This window comes from Salmo salar, chromosome ssa28 (genome assembly GCF_905237065.1).
Source record: "Salmo salar chromosome ssa28, Ssal_v3.1, whole genome shotgun sequence".
In the NCBI taxonomy this organism is placed as follows: Eukaryota; Metazoa; Chordata; class Actinopteri; order Salmoniformes; family Salmonidae; genus Salmo; species Salmo salar.
In genome coordinates, this window is record NC_059469.1 from 6,574,169 (window position 1) to 6,595,666 (window position 21,498).

General features: G+C 43.6%; 1 protein-coding gene across 2 annotated transcripts; it reads right to left on the reverse strand.

The window, feature by feature from the left end:
- Positions 1-1,345: 1,345 nt before the first annotated feature.
- LOC106589376 (TBC1 domain family member 12) lies at positions 1,346-19,510 on the reverse strand. Of its 2 annotated transcripts, XM_014179264.2 has the most exons (14): positions 17,900-19,510; positions 16,876-16,999; positions 14,788-14,844; positions 9,615-9,757; positions 7,342-7,424; positions 6,912-7,029; positions 5,142-5,248; positions 4,654-4,734; positions 3,882-3,973; positions 3,725-3,796; positions 3,498-3,626; positions 3,275-3,384; positions 2,708-2,966; positions 1,346-1,701 (listed from the first exon to the last, which is right to left on the reverse strand). In XM_014179264.2, the coding sequence occupies exons 1-14, from the start codon at positions 19,219-19,221 to the stop codon at positions 1,630-1,632; spliced, it is 2,769 nt and encodes a 922-aa protein (XP_014034739.1). In that variant the 5' UTR covers positions 19,222-19,510; the 3' UTR covers positions 1,346-1,629. The 2 variants fall into 2 exon arrangements, with proteins under 2 accessions (XP_014034739.1, XP_014034740.1); XM_014179265.2 differs by lacking the exon at positions 14,788-14,844.
- Between the last annotated feature and the right edge of the window lie 1,988 nt (positions 19,511-21,498).

The following is a 21,498-nucleotide window of genomic DNA, read 5'->3' on the forward strand; positions in this document are numbered from 1 at the left end:
TAACATATATGGAATTATGTAGTAACCAAAAAAGTGTTAAACAAATCAAAATGTATTTTACATTTGAGATTCTTCAAAGTAGCCACACTTGGCTTTGATGGCAGCTTTGCACACTCTTGGCATTCTCTCAACCAGCTTCATGCGGTAGTCACCTGGAATGCATTTCAATTAACAGGTGTGCCTTGACAAAAGTACATTTGTGGAATTTCTTTCCTTCTTAATGCGTTTGAGCCAATCAGTTGTGTTGTGACAATTTAGGGGTATACAGAAGATAGCCTTATTTGGCAAAAGACCAAGTACATATTATGGCAAGAACAGCTCAAATAAACAAAGAGAAACGACAGTACATCATTACTTTAAGATATGAAGGTCAGTCAATCTGGAAAATTACAAGAACTTTGAAAGTTTCTTCAAGTGTAGTCACAAAAACCATCAAGCGCTATCATGAAACTGGCTCTCATGAGGACCGCCACAGGAAAGGAAAACTCAGAGTTACCTCTGCTGCAGAGGATAAGTTCATTAGAGTTAACTGCACCTCAGATTGCAGCAAAAATAAATGCTTCAGAGTTCAAGTAACAGACACATCTCAACATCAACTGGTCAGAGGAGACTGCATGAATCAGGCCTTCATGGTTGAATTACTGCAAAGAAACCACTACTAAATGACACCAATAAGAAGAGACTTGCTTTGGCCAAGAAACACAAGCAATGGACATTATACCGGTGGAAATATGTCTTTTGGTCTAATGAGTCCAAATTTGAGATTTTTGGTCCCATCCGTTGTGTTTTTGTGAGACGCAGAGTAGATGAATGGATGATCTCCACGTGTAGTTCTGACCGTGAAGCATGGAGGAGGTGTGATGGTGCTTTGCTGGTGACACTGTCAATGATTTATTTAGAATTCAAGGCACACTTAACCAGTATGGCTACCACAGAATTCTGCAGCGATACGCCATACCGTCTGGTTTGCGCTTAGTGGGACTATCATTTGTTTTTCAACAGGACAATGACACAACACACCTCCAGGCTGTGTAAGCACTATTTGACCAAGAAGGAGAGTGATGGACTGCTGCATCAGATGACCTGGCCTCCACAATCCCCCGACCTCAACCCAATTGAAATGGTTTGGAATGAGTTGGACCGCAGAGTGAAGGAAAAGCAGTCAACAATTGCTCAGCATGTGTGGGAACCCCTTCAAGACTGTTGGAAAAGCATTCCAGGTGAAGCTGGTTGAGAGAATGCCAAGAGTGTGCAAAGCCGTCATCAAGACAAAGCATGGCTACTTTGAAGAATCTAAAATCTATTTTGATTTGTTTAACACTTTTTTGGTTACTACATGATTCCATGTGTGTTATTTCATAGTTTTGATGTCTTCACTATTATTCTAAAATAATAGTAAAAAAGAAAAACCCTTGAATGAGTCGGTCTGTCCAAACTTTTGACTGGTACTGTATATTCATGATATACTACCATAAATACTCTAAATTCAATCAAACTGCCAATGGTGTTCAAGGCCTCCATCTTCAAGTATGAAATTCTTTAAGGTCCATTTACCATGATCAATCTAAGGTGATCAAAGCCTCTCAATTAAAGAGAGGAACATGATCCTTCAAACGTTCCACTGCTGAATCATAAACTCTTAAGTGCTGGGTTGCAATTCCTGTCCATGTCCTTGTTGTCCTTCATCAACGCATGAAATACCTGGAGAGGAGAGAACAAATCTTAGCATAAAACTGCATCCGGTCATTCTTTTTAGGCAAACACAGTAAATAAATACCTGTAGGTGGTGCTGTGTAGCCTACATTTCCACACAAAAAAAGCAGACTATCATACAGGTTCTTTCCTATTTATTTCTGTAACTGACATACACCGAGTATCCAAAACATTAAGAACATCTGCTCTTCCCATGACATACTGTAGACTGATCCCTTATTGATGTCACTTGTTAAATCCACTTCAGTCAGTGTAAATGAAGGGGAGGAGACAGGTTCAATCATGATTTTTAAGCTTTGAGACAATTGAGACACGGATTGTGTATGTGTGCCATTCAGAGGGTGAATGGGCAAGACAAAAGATTTAAGTGCCTTTGAATGGGGTATGATAGTAGGTGCCAGGCGCACCGGTTTGTGTCAAGAACTGCAACGCTGCTGGGTTTTTCACGCTCAACAGTTTCCTGTGTGTATCAAGAATGGTCCACCACCCAAATTACATCCAGCCAACTTAACACAACTGTGGGAAGCATTGGAGTCAACATGGGCCAGCATTCCTGTGCTTTTGACACCTTGTAGAGTCCGTGCCCCAATGAATTGAGGCTGTTCTGAGGGCAAAAGGGAAGGTGTTCCTAATGTTTTGTGTACGCAATGTACATTCATTCACCTGTAGGTGGTGTAGTATATGAATTGTAGGACTCAACAAGTGTGAATCTATGATAAAGATGTCTTCCATATAGCAGTGGCTGAGTGATGTGTAATTTCTAAACTGCTACTGGCCACACAAATGGCACACGTGATGGACGGGCAGACCAGGGACTGGACATAACTACAGGCTATTTTTGAGGAATTTTGGGAGCATGACCCAGTTCACTCAATAGGCTACAGAAATGGCTTCAACCTAACCACATAATAACATTCTTGTATGTTTATTGTCACTCCATGCAAACGTATCCATTTTCTCACTTTCATGTCTTCTCATGTTTAGAGGAACTGACCTGGGACCATTTTCTGTTTCCATTGAGCATGGGCGCGGCTGCAATGCAGGCGAACAGCCTATCTGAGCCTATATCCTCAGGGAGGCGTGTCAGAAACTGGGCGCTGCGGATGAAATCCATCTGTAGGAGCACGTCCTCATACAGACGCAGGATCCCCAGACCCGTCCGGAACAGGAACTCCTCGCCGTCACGACAGAACACGTCCCACACGCGACACGCCACGTCCAATGGCAACGACTTACTGTACAGAGTGAAGATCCTGTGCACAGACACAGAAGCATGCATTCACAAACGAACGAACGCAAGCAAGTTCACCACACACACACACACACACACACACACACACACACACACACACACACACACACACACACACACACGGCAGTTAGCAGAATGGTGAATGCAGATTATTTAATCTAGAGCTTACAGTAGCTGTGCTCTTATAACTGTGAATACTGAGCTGATAGCATGACTGGAACTAAAAGTGGGAGATAACAGCTTGAAGGCCACACTAAAGAGAGCTGTTACATACTTTCAAATGTTCACAGAGATCCCATAGGTACTTACCAGTCTATGAGATAGAGATCTGGGGTGAGGTTGGAGCTCTGGAAGTGGTTAAATAGTCTTGGGAGGTTCTCTTCAAAGAACACCTCGAATGCAGCAAAGTATTTCAGCATCTAGAGAAGAAGAACGGTAGCGAGAGATGCAGTGACGACTAATTCAGTCCTGTTAAAGTCATTTTAGAGAGAGGACAATTTTCCACAGTGGCCCCTATGGAAGTGGGCCTCACCAGATCATGGTCCACTCTGAAAAAGGCCAGTTGACAGGGTTTGTTGAGCAGGTTAGCAAATGCGATGAAGGCATCAGCTTCCTCCAGGTTGAGGATTAATACTGCAGCTATGAAGGACATGCCCTGGACCTGAAAGAGAACAGAACCGCCATTTCACTTTACAACCACCGCAGCCACGGTATGGGAGAAAATAAGGACAAAGAGTGCCGTTTTGACGTGTTACTCACATATCCCACGTCAGGTCTGTAACAGGTGTAAGCCCCCAGCACACTGTGGAGGAGATCATGATATGGCCCACCCTGTGGTTGAAGACAATCAGAGGATGAGAAATGCCATGGAGCGCGCACACACACACACACACACGGGGTAAGAGATGTACTGTACCTTCTGGAAGATAAAAAGAGGAGGAAATGTGCGGGATATGTCCAGCTTGATCAGGTCCAGACTGGACTCTCTGTCTGCCACCGATGCCCCATCTAGAATCGAAACACAAACAAATGATGTTAAAAACATCATAAGAGAAAGGACAAACGGAACCATTTCAGGTTACTACAATAAACTGATCTCCAGCCCGTCTGACCTCTCTGCATCGTTGTTTGTGCACGATAGGCTGAGTAACTCAGTAATCATTGACAGATACAGAGACACTGATGCAGTGCCAATATTTTGTAACCTAAAATGATGCCAAGAGGAGACAGGCTGCATATTTCTCTGTTCAGCTCTATTAAATCCTGTTGGATCCATCTCCTAAGGCTCTCGTTGGCAAAAACACAGTCTTTCTTATGCACTACAGATGTTAGAGCTTTGAATGTGTCACTATTGACTCTCAGTACTGGACCAATGGGCAGAAAGTCTGACATGATGGTAGAAACAGACGCTTTACAGATCACTGGAAGAAAAACAACAGAAAGCCTTTGCACCAAGCCTGCAAATGGCTGCTGAGTGAGGGGGATTTGTGCAGTAATGTGACGCCAATATGGCGGCAGTACTGCTAAGTTTTTGTTCCACAATGTGTCAAGGACCTCAGATGTAAAGCAACGAGAGGAAATAGCTTTGTCTCAAACAGGAAGAGAGGAGAATGGATGTGTGTGTGTGTGTCTGAGGCTGAGATTCACAGTCTTGTCCCCTGAGGGCTTCCCCCCCGCCCCAGACCAACCGTCAGCCTCTGTTTCTGAACCCGTCTCACTGAAACTCCTCCATCTCTCCTTTGCTCTGGAGAGGAATATTTCATACAGCTCTGTAGAAAAGGGAGGAAAGGAAAGAAGATTACTCTCTCAATGAGTCAGGACGTCTACTTTGCATTTTTCTGTAAACCACAAAGGCACTTTCTGGCAGTAAAACATGTAGGCAATTCAGAAATTCCTTCCACTCACAACACAACAGGCTGGTACATATATTCCAGCTGAAAGTGGTGAAAGTGCTTGTTTTGTTAGAAAACAAACAATACCAGCACACTACATTTTTAGATGTATAACCTCGGCTATGTTAATACATTTCAATGTACTTTGTTATGTGTATTGACAGATACATTTCTTCACTTTGTATATATTTTTCTGAATGCAAATATGATTATATTCTGCCATTGGGAATACTGAATTACGCTGGAAGTTCTATGAGTTATGACTATTGAAACACCATACATACCTGGGGTGATGTTGAGCTCGTTGCCTATGGCCAGGCTCCAGACCTTTCCTCTGACGTTGGGGGGCAAGCCCTGCCACCAGAGCTCTCTCACCCGTCGAGTGTTACGCCTACAGGGGGACACAAACAGACTGGCATGGGTCTACTGCATATGGGAGCCCTGACCTATGCCTACAAGCCTACCGACCGACTGGTTTACTGACCCGACTGGTTTACTGACTGACTGATTGGCTGTCTGGCTGGCTATTTAAATGGCTGACTGGCAGAATAACTGACTGAGTTACTGACTGAATACTGTACCAGAGGAGGCTCCTCAGAGGGAAGGACTGACCTCATAACTAAAACCAAATCATTGATTAAAACACACTGTTTTGCAATGAAGGTCTACAGTAACATCAACAGCACTCTGTAGGGTAGCACCATAGTGAAGCCACAGGACAGTTAGCTTCTGTCCTCCTTTGGGTAGATTGACTTTAATACAAAACCTAGGATGCTCACGGTTTTCACCCCCTTCCATAGACTTACACAGTAATTATGACAACTGCCAGAGGATGTCCTCCAACCTATCAGGGCTTGCAACATGAACTGACATGTTGTCCACCCAATCAAAGGATCAGAGAATGAATCTAGTACTGAAAGCATAAGCTACAGCTAGCTAGCACTGCAGTACATACAATGTGGTGAGTAGTTGACTCAAAGAGAGAGAAAGACAATAGTTCAACTGTTTTGAACAAAATAATTTCTTCCAAAATTAAGGAGAAGCAAGAGAGAGAGAGATTTGGTAGTATTTAAAAAAAAAAAAATCACTTAGCTAATGAATGCAACTAGCTAGCAAGTTCAGCCTACTCAAACATCCGGCTCAAACAGAGAGGGATGCTATGTTAGCCAGCTGGCTATGGCTATCCAACACTGGAACTCTTCCAAGTCATGGTAAGCTTTTATTAAGTTATTGCCACCGGGGCCCACCGGTGTAACTGCTAAACTGCTTTCTGACTGTACTGCATGACTATGACGTGACAACGATGTAGGCTGTGTGTAGCGGTTAGCGGTCAATGGTCATGATTTGAAGGTTTGGCTTGGAAAGGTTATTTTTGCCTGGTCACAGACAGCTGATGTGTTGTGCACTGAAGTCCACAAGCGAAGGGGAAATGTGAGAGGAGGAGAGCGCGTAGATAGTTGGTAGAAGGAATTATATATACAACGAGCAAAGTGATCATGCTGTTTTTATGTGGCTGCTATGAAAGTGAACTGTGTTTGCATGTGATCAGGGTTGTACTCATTTTGCCGATTCTGTTAAAATGTTTCTTAAAACGGAAAGAGGGATAAGAATAACTGAATTTATCCAATAGAACTGTTTGGACTAATGACTACACCCTAGATCAGCTAGATGCAGGCAACAATGTGCAAGGCGGTATTGAATGTGTCACTGTCTGTCATCTTGATTACTCAAAATTCTCTATCTGTGCACCTACGTTGTAAACCTTCATTCATAGGCAAGGTTGTAGCAACCTCATGATGGGTAAAGGGAAAATTAGAGTATCATGTAGTAGCCTAAACCTATCGATGTTACATTGAGCTGGGTGAATGGAATATGAATGCCAGTCATCCAATATGGTGTAATAGAAACAAGTCCATGCTCATAAAAAATGTATCATCATCCCTCATCTTAAACGGCACCGACCGCCACTGTACTGTACTGACTGGATACTGTACATCGCTGCTCCATGCCAGTGGAGAGTTGTTTAGCAGGAAGTGACTAGCTAGCTAACTCACGTGTTTTCCCAGTTGGGCAGGATGTCGTTGTTCCAAACCACCATGGCGTTGGCGATGCTTTCCTCCTGCTTAAACCTCTCCTTCATCTCTTTCCTCTTCCTCTGGGCCTCCTTCAATTCTGTGGGGAGGGGGGCACAAATCCTTTGGTTACACTTCATAATAACTTTTAATGAATACGCCATTAGAAATGCTTATAAATGCTTTAAAAATATATATTTTATTTTCCTTCTGCTTTACAATTGTTATCATGATGTAAAGTGGCAAAAGTATGTTCAAGGTCTGGCTTTAGCAACGGCTTCAACTGACAGAATGAGCTAAGTAACATCTGGAGGTCTATACAGCGGACAGGTCAAATGTGGCTGACCTCCATTGTACAGCCCTGAAAAGACAGTGAAATGGAAGGGGTGAGAGAGGAATACATTGACAGTACCTCTCTTCTTGGCCTCGGCCACCATCTCGTCATACTCCTGGCGGTGACGCTGGGCCTCCTCCACAGACTTGGCAGGAAGGTTCCTGCCGAGAAAGCAGAGGAGACACGGTATCAGTGTCTGTCAGTGTCAGTTTCACCGTAATCAGTGCATATCACAGCAACTGAGGACACAAAATGGTTACTTTTAGTCAAGTTCAACACGTTGAGGATTAAAGAGAGATTAACACCTACAAACAGAGAGCTGACTTTGCCTTGCAGACAGTGTGTTTGTTATGGTTCAGACAACACACTCAGATTTCATATCTATTCTTAATGAGGGCCTGAGGTCTTGGATCAGAGAGAGCAGCTGAGGTAACCAAGGAGTCTCACAGACAGAGAAACTCAAAACCACTTGTTTTTGGACGCTGTGTGCTTCTCACTGTGTTCTTAATAGACACCACACCCTGGCCTGAGCCTAGTTGAAAATAATGTAGTGTGTGTAATATAGATCCAGATCGCACTGAGGTTACAGTGCCTTGCAAAAGTATTCACCGCATTTGGCATTTTTCCTGTTTTGTTACAACCTGTAATTCTTATGGATTTTTATTTGGATTTCATGTAATGGACATACACAAAATAGTCCAAATTGGCGAAGTGAAATTTAAAAAATTACTTGTTTCAAAAAATGTGAAAAACAATTTAAACGGAAAAGTGGTGATTGCATATGTATTCACCCCCTTTGCTATGAAGCCCCTAAATAAGATCTGGTGCAACCAATTACCTTCAGAAGTCATGTAATTAGTTAAATAGTTTGCACACAGGTGGACTTTAAGTGTCACATGATCTGTCACACGATTTCAGTATACATACACCTGTTCTGAAAGGCCACAGAGTCTGTAACACCACTAAGCAAGGGGCACCACCAAGCAAGCAGCACTATGAAGACCAAGGAGCTCTCCAAACAGGTCAGGGACAAAGTTGTGGAGAAGTACAGATCACGGTTGGGTTATAAAAAAATATCAGAAACTTTGAACATCCGTCGGAGCACCATTAAATCCATTATTAAAAATTTGAAAGAATATGGCACCAAAACAAACCTACCAAGAGAGGGACGCCCACCAAAACTCACGGACCAGGCAAGGAGGGCATTAATCAGAGAGGCAACAAAGAGACCAAAGATAACTCTGAAGGAGCTGCAAAGCTCCACAGCGAAGATTGGAGTATCTGTCCATAGGACCACTTTAAGCCATACACTCCACAGAACTGGGCTTTACGGAAGAGTGGCCAGAAAAAAATAAGAAAACATGTTTGGTGTTCGCCAAAAGGCATGTGGGAGACTCCCCAGACATATGGAAGAAGGTACTATGGTCAGATGAGACTAAATTTAGCTTTTTGGCCATCAAGGAAAACACTATGTCTGGTGCAAACCCAACACCTCTCATCACCCTGAGAACACCATCCCCACAGTGAAGCATGGTGGTGGCAGCATCATGCCGTGGGGATGTTTTTCCATCGGCAGGGACTGGGAAACTGGTCAGAATTGAAGGCTTGGCGCTAAATACAGGAAAATTCTTGAGGGAAACCTGTTTCAGTCTTCCAGAGATTTGAAACTGGGATGGAGGTTCACCTTCCAGCAGGACAATGACCTTAAGCATACTGCTAAAGCAACACTCGAGTGGTTTAAGGGGAAACATTTACATGTCTTGGAATGGCCTAGTCAAAGCCCATACCTCAATTCAATTGAGAATCTGTGGTATGACAAAGATTGCTGTACATCAGCGGAACTCAACCAACTTGAAGGAGCTGGAGAAGTTTTGCCTTGAAGGGCAAAAATCCCAGTGGCTAGATGTGCCAAGCTTATAGAGACATACCCCAAGAGACTTGCAACTGTAATTGCTGCAAAAGGTGGCTCTACAAAGTATTGACTTTGAGGGGGTTGAATAGTTATGCACGCTCAAGTTCAGTTTTTTTGTCTTATTTCTTGTTTGTTTCACAATAAAAAATATTTTGCATCTTCAAAGTGGTAGGCATGTTGTGTAAATCAAATGATACAAACCCCCTAAAAATCCAATTTAATTCCAGGTTGTAAGGCAACAAAATAGGAAAAATGCCAAGGGGGTGAATACTTTCGTAAGCCACTGTAGGTCTAACCTTTCTCAAAACATGTGGCCTTTTCCCTCTGCAAGGACTGGAGGGCATAATAAACATGAACAGAGGAACAGACAAAAGAAATGGAAAGATGTGACAGAAATAAAGTGGAGAGAGAGTCGGAGGGAGAGATAGTGGGGACTTACGCAGGCCTGTCCTCCAATATAAGAGCTGTGGTGGACAGTGGCTCAAAGTCCAGGTTCTTCCTCCGGCCTTGTTGAGGCTGAGTAGGGGACGTCCCAGCTGACGTTCCCCCAGGCCCAGCCTTGCCCACCCTGGCCTCAAACTCCTGCAGATACATCAACAACCTGAATCCCTATAGGTACTAGAAAACACAGCCCAAATACAGGTCAACTAGTCTCTTGGGTTTAGATTTGAAAGGGAGGAAAGACAGTGGCTTTAGCCGTGAGGGGTGACAGGATCAGCTGACAGGCTTGTGGAAATCACAAGGCCCATGCAGGCAGCAGCCTATGTGGCTGGGGAGGGAGAGAGAGAGAGGAATTAGAGAGAGAGAATGAGGGGACTAAAGAGTGTGTGATGGTGGGGGGGACTGTGGAGTGTGTAATGGTTGTTGATGACTATGGAGAGAGATCTGGAGAGAGGTCGAGAAAGAGAGCATTCTTAGGGTGTACAGTTGAAGTCGGAAGTTTACATACACTTAGGTTGGAGTCATTAAAACTCGTTTTTCAACCACTCCACAAATCTCTTGTTAACAAACTATAGTTTTGGCAAGTTGGTTAGGACATCTACTTTGTGCATGACACAAGTCATTTTTCCAACAATTTTTTACAGACAGATTATATCACTTATAATTCACTGTATCACAATTACAGTTGGTCAGACGTTTACATACACTAGGTTGACTGTGCCTTTAAACAGCTTGGAAAATTCCAGAAAATGATTTCATGGCTTTAGAAGCTTCTGATAGGCTAATTGACATCATTTGAGTCAATTGGAGGTGTACCTGTGGATGTATTTTTCAAGGCCTACCTTCAAATTCAGTGCCTCTTTGCTTGACATCATTGGAAAATCAAAAGAAATCAGCCAAGACCTCAGAAAAATCAATTGTAGCGCTCCACAAGTCTGGTTCATCATTGGGAGCAATTTCCAAACGCCTTAAGGTACCACGTTCATCTGTACAAACACCATGGACCACTCAGCCGTCATACCGCTCAGGAAGGAGACGCGTTCTGTCTCCTAGAGAGGAACGTACTTTGGTGCGAAAGGTGCAAATCAATCCCAGAACAACAGCAAAGGACCTTGTGAAGATGCTGGATGAAACAGGTACAAAAGTACCTATATCCACAGTAAAACGAATCCTATATCGACATAACCTCAAAGATCGCTCAGCAAGGAAGAAGCCTCTGCTATAAAACTGACATAAAAAAGCCAGACTACGGTTTGCAACTGCACATGGGGACAAAGATCGTACTTTTTGGAGAAATGTCCTCTGGTCTGATGAAACAAAAATAGAACTGTTTTGCCATAATGACCATCGTTATGTTTGGAGGAAAAAGGGGGACGCTTGCAAGCCGAAGAACACCATCCCAACCGTGAAGCACGGGGTGGCAGCATCATGTTGTGGTGGTGCTTTGCTGCAGGAGGGACTGGTGCACTTCACAAAATAGATGACATCATGAAGAAGGAAAATGATGTGGATATCTTGAAGCAACATCTCAAGACATCAGTCAGGAAGTGAAAGCTTGGTCGCAAATGGGTCTTCCAAATGGACAATGACCCCAAGCATACTTCCAAAGTCGTGGCAAAATGGCTTAAGGACAACAAAGTCAAGGCATTGGAGTGGCCATCACAAAGCCCTGACCTCAATCCTATATAACATGTGTGGGCAGAACTGAAAAAGCGTATGCGAGCAAGGAGGCCAACAAACCTGACTCAGTTACACCAGCTCTGTCAGGAGGAATGGGCCAAAATTCACCCAACTTATTGTGGGAAGCTTGTGGAAGGCTACCCGAAACGTTTGACCCAAGTTAAACAATTTAATTTAATTCTTAAAATAAAGTGGTGATCCTAACTGACATTTACATTTAAGTCATTTAGCAGACGCTCTTATCCAGAGCGACTTACAAATTGGTGCATTCACCTTATGATATCCAGTGGAACAACCACTTTACAATAGTGCATCTAAATCTTTTAGGGGGGGGGGAGGTTAGAAGGATTACTTTATCCTATCCTAGGTATTCCTTAAAGAGGTGGGGCTTCAGGTGTCTCCGGAAGGTGGTGATTGACTCCGCTGTCCTGGCGTCGTGAGGAGCTTGTTCCACCATAGGGGTGCCAGAGCAGCGAACAGTTTTGACTGGGCTGAGCGGGAACTGTGTTTCCTCAGAGGTAGGGGGGCCAGCAGGCCAGAGGTGGATGAGCGCAGTGCCCTCGTTTGGGTGTAGGGACTGATCAGAACTTCCAACTTCAACTGTACATCATGAGTCATGTCTAGGGGTCGATAAATGCCCCTGATATCCAATGCGTTTGTTTCGCGCAAGTTGGTGCATTGACTATCTAATAGACCAAGTGACTAGCTACATCACCATACATCCCTCAGCTCCACTACACCTTACAAGGATCACCTTTGACCTTTCACAATGCATGAAATGGCTACTGTATGGATGTCAATGGCTACATTGTCTTGTGTTGTGGCTCCTTCAAGACATTTATGGGTGTAGTTACAAAGGGGGCTATCAGAAGAAAAGGCTGGTAAGGACAGGGGAGGGGAGTGCCATCTCAGGAGAGTGAGATTTACCAAAACCAGTGAAGAGGAACAGCCACCATAGTAAAAGTGGAGAAATAGGCACAGCTTTTTCACCATTTGATTGCTGCTGTCCTATAGTACTTAGAAAAGGTCAGAGGTGAACTGTGTTTAACCAACACCAATGCTTTTCTAGAGGCACACTATAAATCACAAAGTATATACCAGAAAAGCATATAGAGCTCTGTGACCACTTGTAATGTCAAAGTGTATATACAATCAACTGTGTATTAATAAATGTCAAGTCAAATATATCAATGTAAGGTAAACCAAAAACATTAACATTCGCAGGTATATATTCTTAAGTTTCCCGATTTCACTTATATCATCAAAATCAATCAATCATAGCACATTTTGGGGCTCATGCTCGGGTATTTACCTAAATAAGTAGAAGATTGTTGAAAAATAATGTTAAAAGTAACATTATATTCTTAAGACAGTAGCTGCTTCCTGTCATGTCATTTTGATTTATAGCCGAGTGTCAAAACACTGGTTTGAAATGTCCAAATTCATAATCAATACGCTGAAATAAGTTATGATTATGCACCAAGACATAAAAATGTCACGCTTGTGTTCAGATTACTTGTATTTGCTAAATTAGTACCTTTAAAAACTGCTCACACATCAACATTTATCAAGCCAGACAGAAATTGATTAGCTTGTTCTACTGTAATTTTATTTAACTAGGCAAGTCAGTTAAGAACAAATTCTTATGTACAATGATGGCCTAGGAACAGTGGGTTAACTCCCTTGTTCAGGGGCAGAACGACAGATTTGTATTTTGTCAGCTCGGGGATTTGAACTTGCAACCTTTCGGTTACTAGTCCAACGCTCTAACCACTAGGCTACGCTGCCGCCCGTAATCAATAGCGTGCACACAGGAATCACTCACATGGATATTGTATGTAAATCAATGGTACTGGGACAATTGTCTTTACGGTAGATGACCAATACTAAAAAGTAAACAACACTGGATCATTTCAACAAATAACTGCTCCACAGGTAGTTCTACATAGTGACAGAGGTTGGCTCTCATTTGAGTGACAGCTTCACTGTCAAATCTGTGTATTTGTTTGTGGCCAGAGGCTTTTAGAAAGAGTGCGCCCTGATTTTCCTATTGCCATTTGAGTTTGAAAAGGACAACCCCGTTCTTACACGCTGACCACAGCGCTTGCGTCGCAAAATAAATGTACACATACATGTTATTCAATCATTGCACTCATACTGCTCGCGCACGTCTGCGTAGCCAGGCGCTAAGAATAGAACTTGGTTCTATTTGTAAAGCACAACGCGCTGCAAGTCCTGCCTCTCCCATCTCCTCATTGGTTTTTAGGAGGATATACCTACGTGCCATCTCCTCATTGGTTTTTAGGAGCATATACCATCGTGGGTGATTGAAAGATGAACTGAGGTCCACACTCCAGTCCAGTCAGTTGTGGTAATGCACCTTAAAGTTGGTTGCCAACCGCCATATAAACTCCAAAGAAGAAGAAGCCTGAAGGGGGAGAGATTACTAGAAATGAACTCGGTTTACCCTTTTATCTGTGGATTAATTGGCGGCGTAGAGGACCTTGTGCATTTCAGGTATAATAACAACCCAATGTTTATATCCCAGGCCAATTTAGCTAGCAAAAGCTAGCTAGCTAAATTGCCATAAATGTTTAATGCTTTTCGACCTGTCCCCAGAGTTTGTTTTGATATTTCAACCTGCGTGTCCTGATCACATCTGGTGTAAGTGGACAAAATCAACTTGCACGCATGCAGTCTGGTCAGCATTGTTAGACATGCGACGGACAGGCGCATATGATAAAATCAACGGTACCAAACCAAAGATATTCATCTATTTAAATTAATCGATTTAGTGTCATCTTGATGACTATAAATGTTTATATTAAGTTCACCAATCTGAGGTTAAAATTATGTGTAATTTCACTTCGTTGCATGAGGTGAAAATGCAAGCTTGTGTAAGGTAGTAACACAAACTGTCCACATTAGGGAAATTAGCGTATTATTAAATAATTGAATATGGCAAAATAACTCAACATGTCCATTTCGGATGTTAGTATATGTTGCCTAATCAAACAATTGCAACAATGACATCTATTTCTCACTCATTTAACCATTTATAGTAAAAAAAATGCCCTCAAACACAATTTAACTAGGAGCTCTAATCTAGCTTCCATAGTGTCTGTGTAGCTGCCTGAACGTTCGCCGTCCATAATAAGGAATACAGGCAAATCTAATAGATCTATCACATTTGAGAATGTATGTAAGGAAAAATGGATTACAACACTCTGGATTACAACATTTTGAGCCACAGAGTCTATGAGCTGCTGGAGCTATGGCAAGAGTCTCAGAGACCTTGGGATTGTCGAAGATTACTTTGATACTGCATTAAATTATGATCATTTGTCCTAGCATGCATTTTCCCCTCCTATGTTAGTACTAGGGTGGGCATGGACATGAGTTGTATGGTCAATGGAAATGGTTGCTTAGCAGCCCCATGCAGATAGGAGATTGAGAAGATGACTGAAAAGGAAACTCGAGAAAGTCCATACCCCTGCGCTTAAGAGATTTGGTGTGGACACAGACGTGAGACCATCTGGAATACTCTCCTGATGAAAGAAGAACAACGTTCACACTCAGTTCAATCCCTCCAAAGTGTCTATCAAAAAAAAAAAAAGAGTCATGTCAAGTAGTTCAGGGTAACCACTTTATTTGGATAGTCCATCTGTAGATGCTCTACAGACTATCAGTAACATTTCAACTAACAATCTATTAACCCTTATCCTAACCCTAAGCTTAACCCTTGTTCTAAACCTAACTCTAACCTTAGCAGATAGTTTGTTGATCGTATGACCACCTGTAGAGCATCTACCGATGGACTATTCGGACTATCCAAAATAAAGTGTGACCCTCCAGTACACATCCAATCCACATAAGCAACTTTTCCCTTTGGCCATGGTAAGGAAGATGGGCAACGTTATCGAAAGGGCCTCTGTTGGAGATGCAATTCAATCCCTACCCCTCCATGTAGAATAACTGCATGAAGGATCAACCCATCACCTGAGCTTCTATACGGCACATTTCTGGAACACATTTTAGATGGACCCTCTGACATCTAGATCCCTACTCTAACCTGTGTAGCTCACTCTAGATGAGGTCACTCTCTTCTAGTCATAATCTCAGTAGGACAGTGAGGCTTATAAACACTCATCTCTCATCTTGTCTGCAGCTGTATGTACTAGAGTTGAGTGCACTACTAATCCAGTGAAGGGACACATTTAACTGGCTTCAGTGTCTGTTTCCATCCAGGCTTGAAAACATGCATTAGTGCCTCCAATGACTGTGAAGACAGATCTGTACCTGCATGGCAGAGTAGGGGAGGGAGACAGGGAGTGAGGAGAAGAGGGAGAGAGAGGAAGGAAGGACGTAGCCAGGGGCTGAGGGCAGGAGACGGCTGAGGCCAGATGGGCATAATTCAAGCTCAATCGAGGCTCAACATACCAGGCAGTAGGCAAGAGGCGTACACCTTGAATAAAGACCTACTCTTTACCCAGGCAGCCAGCAAGGCAGCTAGCCAGCCTCAGGGACAGAGCCAGCTGGAGCATACACCCTCAACAGCTGCAGTGGCAGATGGGCCTGCCAGGCTCCAACCTGAATGAGCTGAACCCTACTCTCTCGTCGGTGTTGGGAAGGAGTAGGCAAAGTACAGGCCGGCTAAAGCCTTTGTCGCACTACTATATATAAGCTCTGATACCATTATTACCAGGCATTCTATTATAGGATTCTCAGAAGGAATGATATCTGATGTTAAAGAATCTACTCGAGCTGTGAGCATGAGATGCTATCAGTATGCTACCTGGTCAGACAGGTATCGGTGGGTTGTAAGAAGAGAGCGTCGGGAATGATTGTTATGCTGTGTCATTGCGTGTTGCACAAGGCTGCAACTGTGTCCGTTTCAAGTGGCAACTAGTGAATCATGTGATACAAAACAAAAGGGCTGCAATGCAATGTATCATAGGTGAAGGAGTTGAACAGAAGGGGTGCAAATGACTTGATTGGAGTTTAAACAGTTGTAGTCCTTTACTTTCTTTAAAGCATTAAAGCTACGTTAACAAATTGAGGTTCGGTGCGTAAGGCTGACATAATCCCTATTTATCAGGGTTAAGTCCTGACTAGCACGTGGAAAAAATGATCTAGGCTAAATATTGAGCTCATGGCATCCACCTCGACTTTACAAGTACATTCCTAGATGACGCACTTGCTGGATTCCCTCCAGGCGGGGTCAGGTAGCTCTCTCTCCCATACACAATGCTTTACAAGGAAGTTAGGTCAGTTAATAGGTCTGTGAATAACTACTGTAGCACAGTGACATCGGGGCCAGCATTCAAAAAGCTTCTCAGAGTAGGAGTGTGGATCTAGGATCAGTTTTGTCTTTCAAATAATAATGAATAAGATTATATGGATAGGGATGACCTGATCCTAGATCAGCACTCTAACTCTCAGATGCTTTATGTATACGGGCCCAGGGCCTCCATGTCAATGAAATCCTTTTCATTATGACCTAAAAGACACAGCTGATCCTAGATCAGCACTCCTAATCTGACATGCTTTATTCGTGAATATGGGCCTGGGACACCAACCTGCTGTATGGTCCTGGAGTCCTTGGGAGCGCTCTCTCTAGCGGGGACTTTCCCAAACAGCTTCCAACCAGGGACATTCTGAGACGGACCCTTCGGCTCTCTCTGCTTCTTGGGAAATAAACTCCTGACCAGACAGAAAAGCCAGGGCAAATGAGTGGGCAATTTTTAATGATGACACACTTATTTTATTCCCCCCTGTCAGCTAAACGGTTTTGATGAGTCGACGTACTGAGAAATCAGGGTTATTAGTGTCTCTCTGAATCATTTCCTAGATCGAACAAAAGTCATACTGATATGGTCAGTTCAGTTGACACTGAAGGAGGGATACGCTGCCACTCTTATTTAATCAACTGGATCAATTTCACCTGATCCTATGTGGGATCATAAACCTAAGGGTTAACACTTTACATGAAACTATGCTCAAAAGGGTTTACAAAGGAGTTATAAGTAGTTCATCAACTGTTAATTACTATATTATAGCAATCAATCAATCAAATGTATTTTATAAAGCCCTTCTTACATCAGCTGATGTCACAAAAGTATAGCTACCAATCACGTTCTAAGTATTTATTAGAGACGTATAAACTATCTATGGACCAATAATTAAGTGTTTCGCAATCAATTTGCACCTACTGTAAAGTGTAACAACCTAGGGGATGTCCGTGTGTGGGAACACCATCACTACAGTATTCACCGCAGCTGGCTCCATTTCCACCAGGTCTCTGCCTGCTCTAAATGTTGAATGAGACAGAGGCCTAGTTCTAGCTCTGGCTTTGTTCATTATGTCCCGGTGTGCTGTTACAATACCAATACACCGTTTCGTAGGCGAGCAAGATTAATGGCAGTGACTGCTGTTTTAAAGGGTTTAAATTGCATCGATAACATGGCTATACAGAGTATTAATGATGTAAAGCGAAGTATGCACACTGTGACAAAGTTCCTACCTCTCGTCCTTGCAACAACAAAAAAATGCACTCGTCACCATGCAAATAATCTCAGCCAACAAATACAACAACTCATTTACCTGCCAAAATACTCAGCAATGCCGGGTCTTTTGGACTGTAAAGCCAGTTCTGAGGGGTCTACCGAGACTACACTCAGGCCCTCTGGTATATCCCCTGGGGCGGACTGACGTCTGCTGGACTCAAAGGTGTTCCTGGAGCTCAGACTGACGTCCATGAACCTGAGGTCACTGTGGCCCTGGGCCCCCAGCTCCGCGAAGGTCTCCCCATCCTCATCCCCTGGACTGAGAATGGTGGAGGAGTCATAGCTCAGACTGTTGGGCACAGTCCTGGTCCTGAGGGCCTGGGGTCTGGAAGAAAGATCATCTCCTAGGTGACCAGATGCTGAAGGTTCCTCTCCCTGAATGGTGTCTGGTTTAGCACTGACCCTACATGGGTCTTTCGTTGGTGCTGGGCTTGATGGTAAACCCTGAGAGGTGAGATTTGATGTAGCACCTGCTACGCTAGCTTGTGTCCTAGGCTGGGCCCCGGCTCCGTCGGGTTCCACTCTGATTTTGCAGGATTCGGGATGTCCCTCCCTTGCACTCATTGCAATTGAGGAGGGTTTTTCACACTGTGTGTTAGAGAGACATGTTGCGGCACCATCCGAAATAATTGTTACCACTGTCTCTGTGTGCAACTTGGCGCTGCTGTGTCCTATAAATAATCCACCATTTGCCATTTTGGCCTCCTTGTCAGGGGTCATACTCCAGTTAATCGGTGGCCTAATAACAGCATCACTGCTGAGGGTGCTCTGAATAACACTGTCTGTGTCCCAATTCGAGAGCCCCTCTGGAACAGTCTGGGAGGCAGCTGTGCAGCTCAGTTCAAGCTGTCCATTGCAGGAGTGTGTCAATGACTCTACAGTCTCAGCTGCTGTCACAAAGTTCAATGGCGGATGACAGGCATCTACTTCTTCTGCAGAGGATTCCTTGTTCTTCTCTGCCAGTGAAATCCCCTGGAGAGCATTCCCGTCCATTTCCTCTCGATTCACCGCAGCGATAGCAGAGGAGTTCCCTGCCTTGGCGCCTACCATTGTTGACCCAGTAAACCCGTTTGTAGCGGAGTCACAACCTGGCTCAGAAATAACACAATTGCTTACAATGCCACCGGATGGACTGTCAGTAACTAAACCCGTGGAACCGCCAATATCCTCTCCTGCTTCACCCGACTCCCTGCTGTCACTGCAACCCGTTTCATCCCTGCTGACATGTTTAGAGATACGAGCTGCCGCTTCGGCGGTACCGTGAGACAGCGGCTCGGTGACACATGTGCTGCTGGTCCCCTTTTCGTTCACATCAACACAGAAAGCCGGTGGAGAAGAGACATTATATGCCTTTTCCATGTCATTCACATTCCCCACACCACCGCTCCATAACAAAAACGCTGTGGTAGCTGGTTCAGCTTTGCTTGCGCTTTCCCCGTTTTTCCTTGTCTAGCTATTATGCCTATCATGATCTCAGAGAGTATCGCTCATTACAGAATGACGCAAATCAAAATACGGTTGCTATTCCGAGCGACGGCGGCACAAAAAGGGGGAATATCAGTCGCCTGGTCGTGTATAATTTTTGTTATTAGAAAAACCGGCAGCCGCCCCCATTTGGGCGGTGAGCAGGAGCCATTTTGAGATTCCAATGACGTAGAAGGGGAGAGCAAATCACCAGCCACGCAGACGGAAAATATGGGATGAGGGGACATCTGCTGTCCATACGGAGCTATAACACGCCTGGTTTATCCGACACTAGTTTTTTTTTTTAAGCACAACGCGCAGGTATTCAGGCTTCGTTGGTTCAGCACAAGTATCCCGTATTTTGTAAAGGAACACACAACAATGGAGGTAGGCTAAGACCTGGAAAGAGTTGATCACTCAGTAGGCTACAGTTTAATTTAGTTCACTTCATATGCACATATGCACAGGCCACCTGTAGAGCCCAACTTAGTTTCAGCACCAAGGACAGCGCCAATGAAAATAACCACTTGGGCAGTGGGCACTGATTCGTCTTATTTACCGGTAGATGCATAGAGGCATCTAAATAAGAGGCTATGCCTAGGGACATCAAACGTTCAGCCTGCTGCACAGAGGACAGACCCTATAGTCCTGGGCCTTAGCATCAAAAAGTGATGAAGCCGTGACGTGGCGGATACACATGTTAATTTACACTGGCATGTACTCATAGGACCTAGGAGAAAAAATAATGTAGCTTTCATCTCTGTGTTTCATCATTTTCCAAGAGGCTGAATCTCACCGGAGAAACCATTCGAGTGAGCAAAACAGCGTCCCTCTGTCTCTTTATGTGTATGCCATCTATCTGATGCTATATGGTCAAAAAGAGTATGACATTGTTGCCGCCCCTAGTATTGAATGCAAGGGAAGCCAGCGATCCTATGGCCTCCCTTGATTAAAAAAAACATATAAAATAATTGCTAATCAGACTTGAGCTAAACTGAGTGAGCTCAACTGTGAATGGGGCTGGAGCACCAAAAAAAAAGTGTAAAGGGGAGCCAGTTTGGATTTGGCTTCACTCCAATCACGTTACATCAGGAAAAATAGGTAATTGACAGAAACAACTTGAATTGTTGCATCTACTTGTGTTGTCCTCCAGTGGGTAGCTAGCTTGCTAAAATTGACCCTTTCCTAAATTAGCCATGGATGGAGATAAGGATTTGGACTTGTGGTTTTACTTAATTCTCCCTATTGGCCAATGATTATAATGACAATTCTGATCCAACCATAAATTCATACATTGTGCCCCTCTCCTGAGAGGATGGACGTTCAGTATGTAACTAGATGTAGAAGGCTAATGTTAACTAGCTAACGTTGCCCATGAAAGGAAGTTAGGCTAGCGAGCAAGCGTTTTAACCAGGTAGCCTAGGACAACAAAATGTAAAAGCGTATACTGTATGACAGAGTCATAGACGGTGAAAGAGAGGATGGCATTGGCATTTCTCTACAAGTAAGGTGAGTCAACATGTTTTTTCTACTTGCACAAACGCACGCACGCGCACACATACACATACACATACACACACACACACACACACACACACACACACACATATAAATCAGAACCATGGACAGCCACATCATATTTAGCCTACGTTGATTGGACTAAATTGTTTCTGGTATCTTTTAGTTGTCAATGTATTAGACTAAGCAGAAGTGATTTGATGATGTTGAAATATTGAAGTTGAAATGGTACTAGAATAGTGGAGGCGGCTCCTGTTTTCTTTGTGACATGCGGTCACTCTCCGTGGTTCTAAATCAATAGCTGTTAAGTAGTCCAAAAATGTTGGAAACAATAACTTCTTGACCAAGCTGTAGGTCATGTAACTGTTTGTTACATGCAATATGCTTTGTAGACTTCACCGGACAGATGTTGCTCTCCAGTTTTGTGATGAAACAAAGGTGTGGTTGAATTTATTCTGCCACTGTGTCTTCTTATTGTCTCGGCCTTAGACCTATATATCACGGTGGGAAGGCATATACATTAACAGGTTATAGAGCGAACAACGCAATTATCACAACACAGGTTGTAATATGGCTTTTTGTCTGGCTTGGCTTCCAAAGTGATTTTACCCACGCGCTGCTACTGGCACCAAATTTGGTAGAGATGCTCTTTGG

Bases quoted from the DNA above. Each gene is read 5' to 3' on its own strand.
- LOC106589376 (XM_014179264.2), bottom strand. From the start codon at position 19,221: ATGGAAAAGGCATATAATGTCTCTTCTCCACCGGCTTTCTGTGTTGAT. The intron at 7,425-9,614 runs GTAAGTCCCCAC...CTTTCTCGGCAG, and splicing joins ATATTGGAGGACAGGCCTGC to GAACCTTCCTGCCAAGTCTG. The intron at 4,735-5,141 runs GTATGTATGGTG...CCTTTTCTACAG, and splicing joins CGAGCTCAACATCACCCCAG to AGCTGTATGAAATATTCCTC.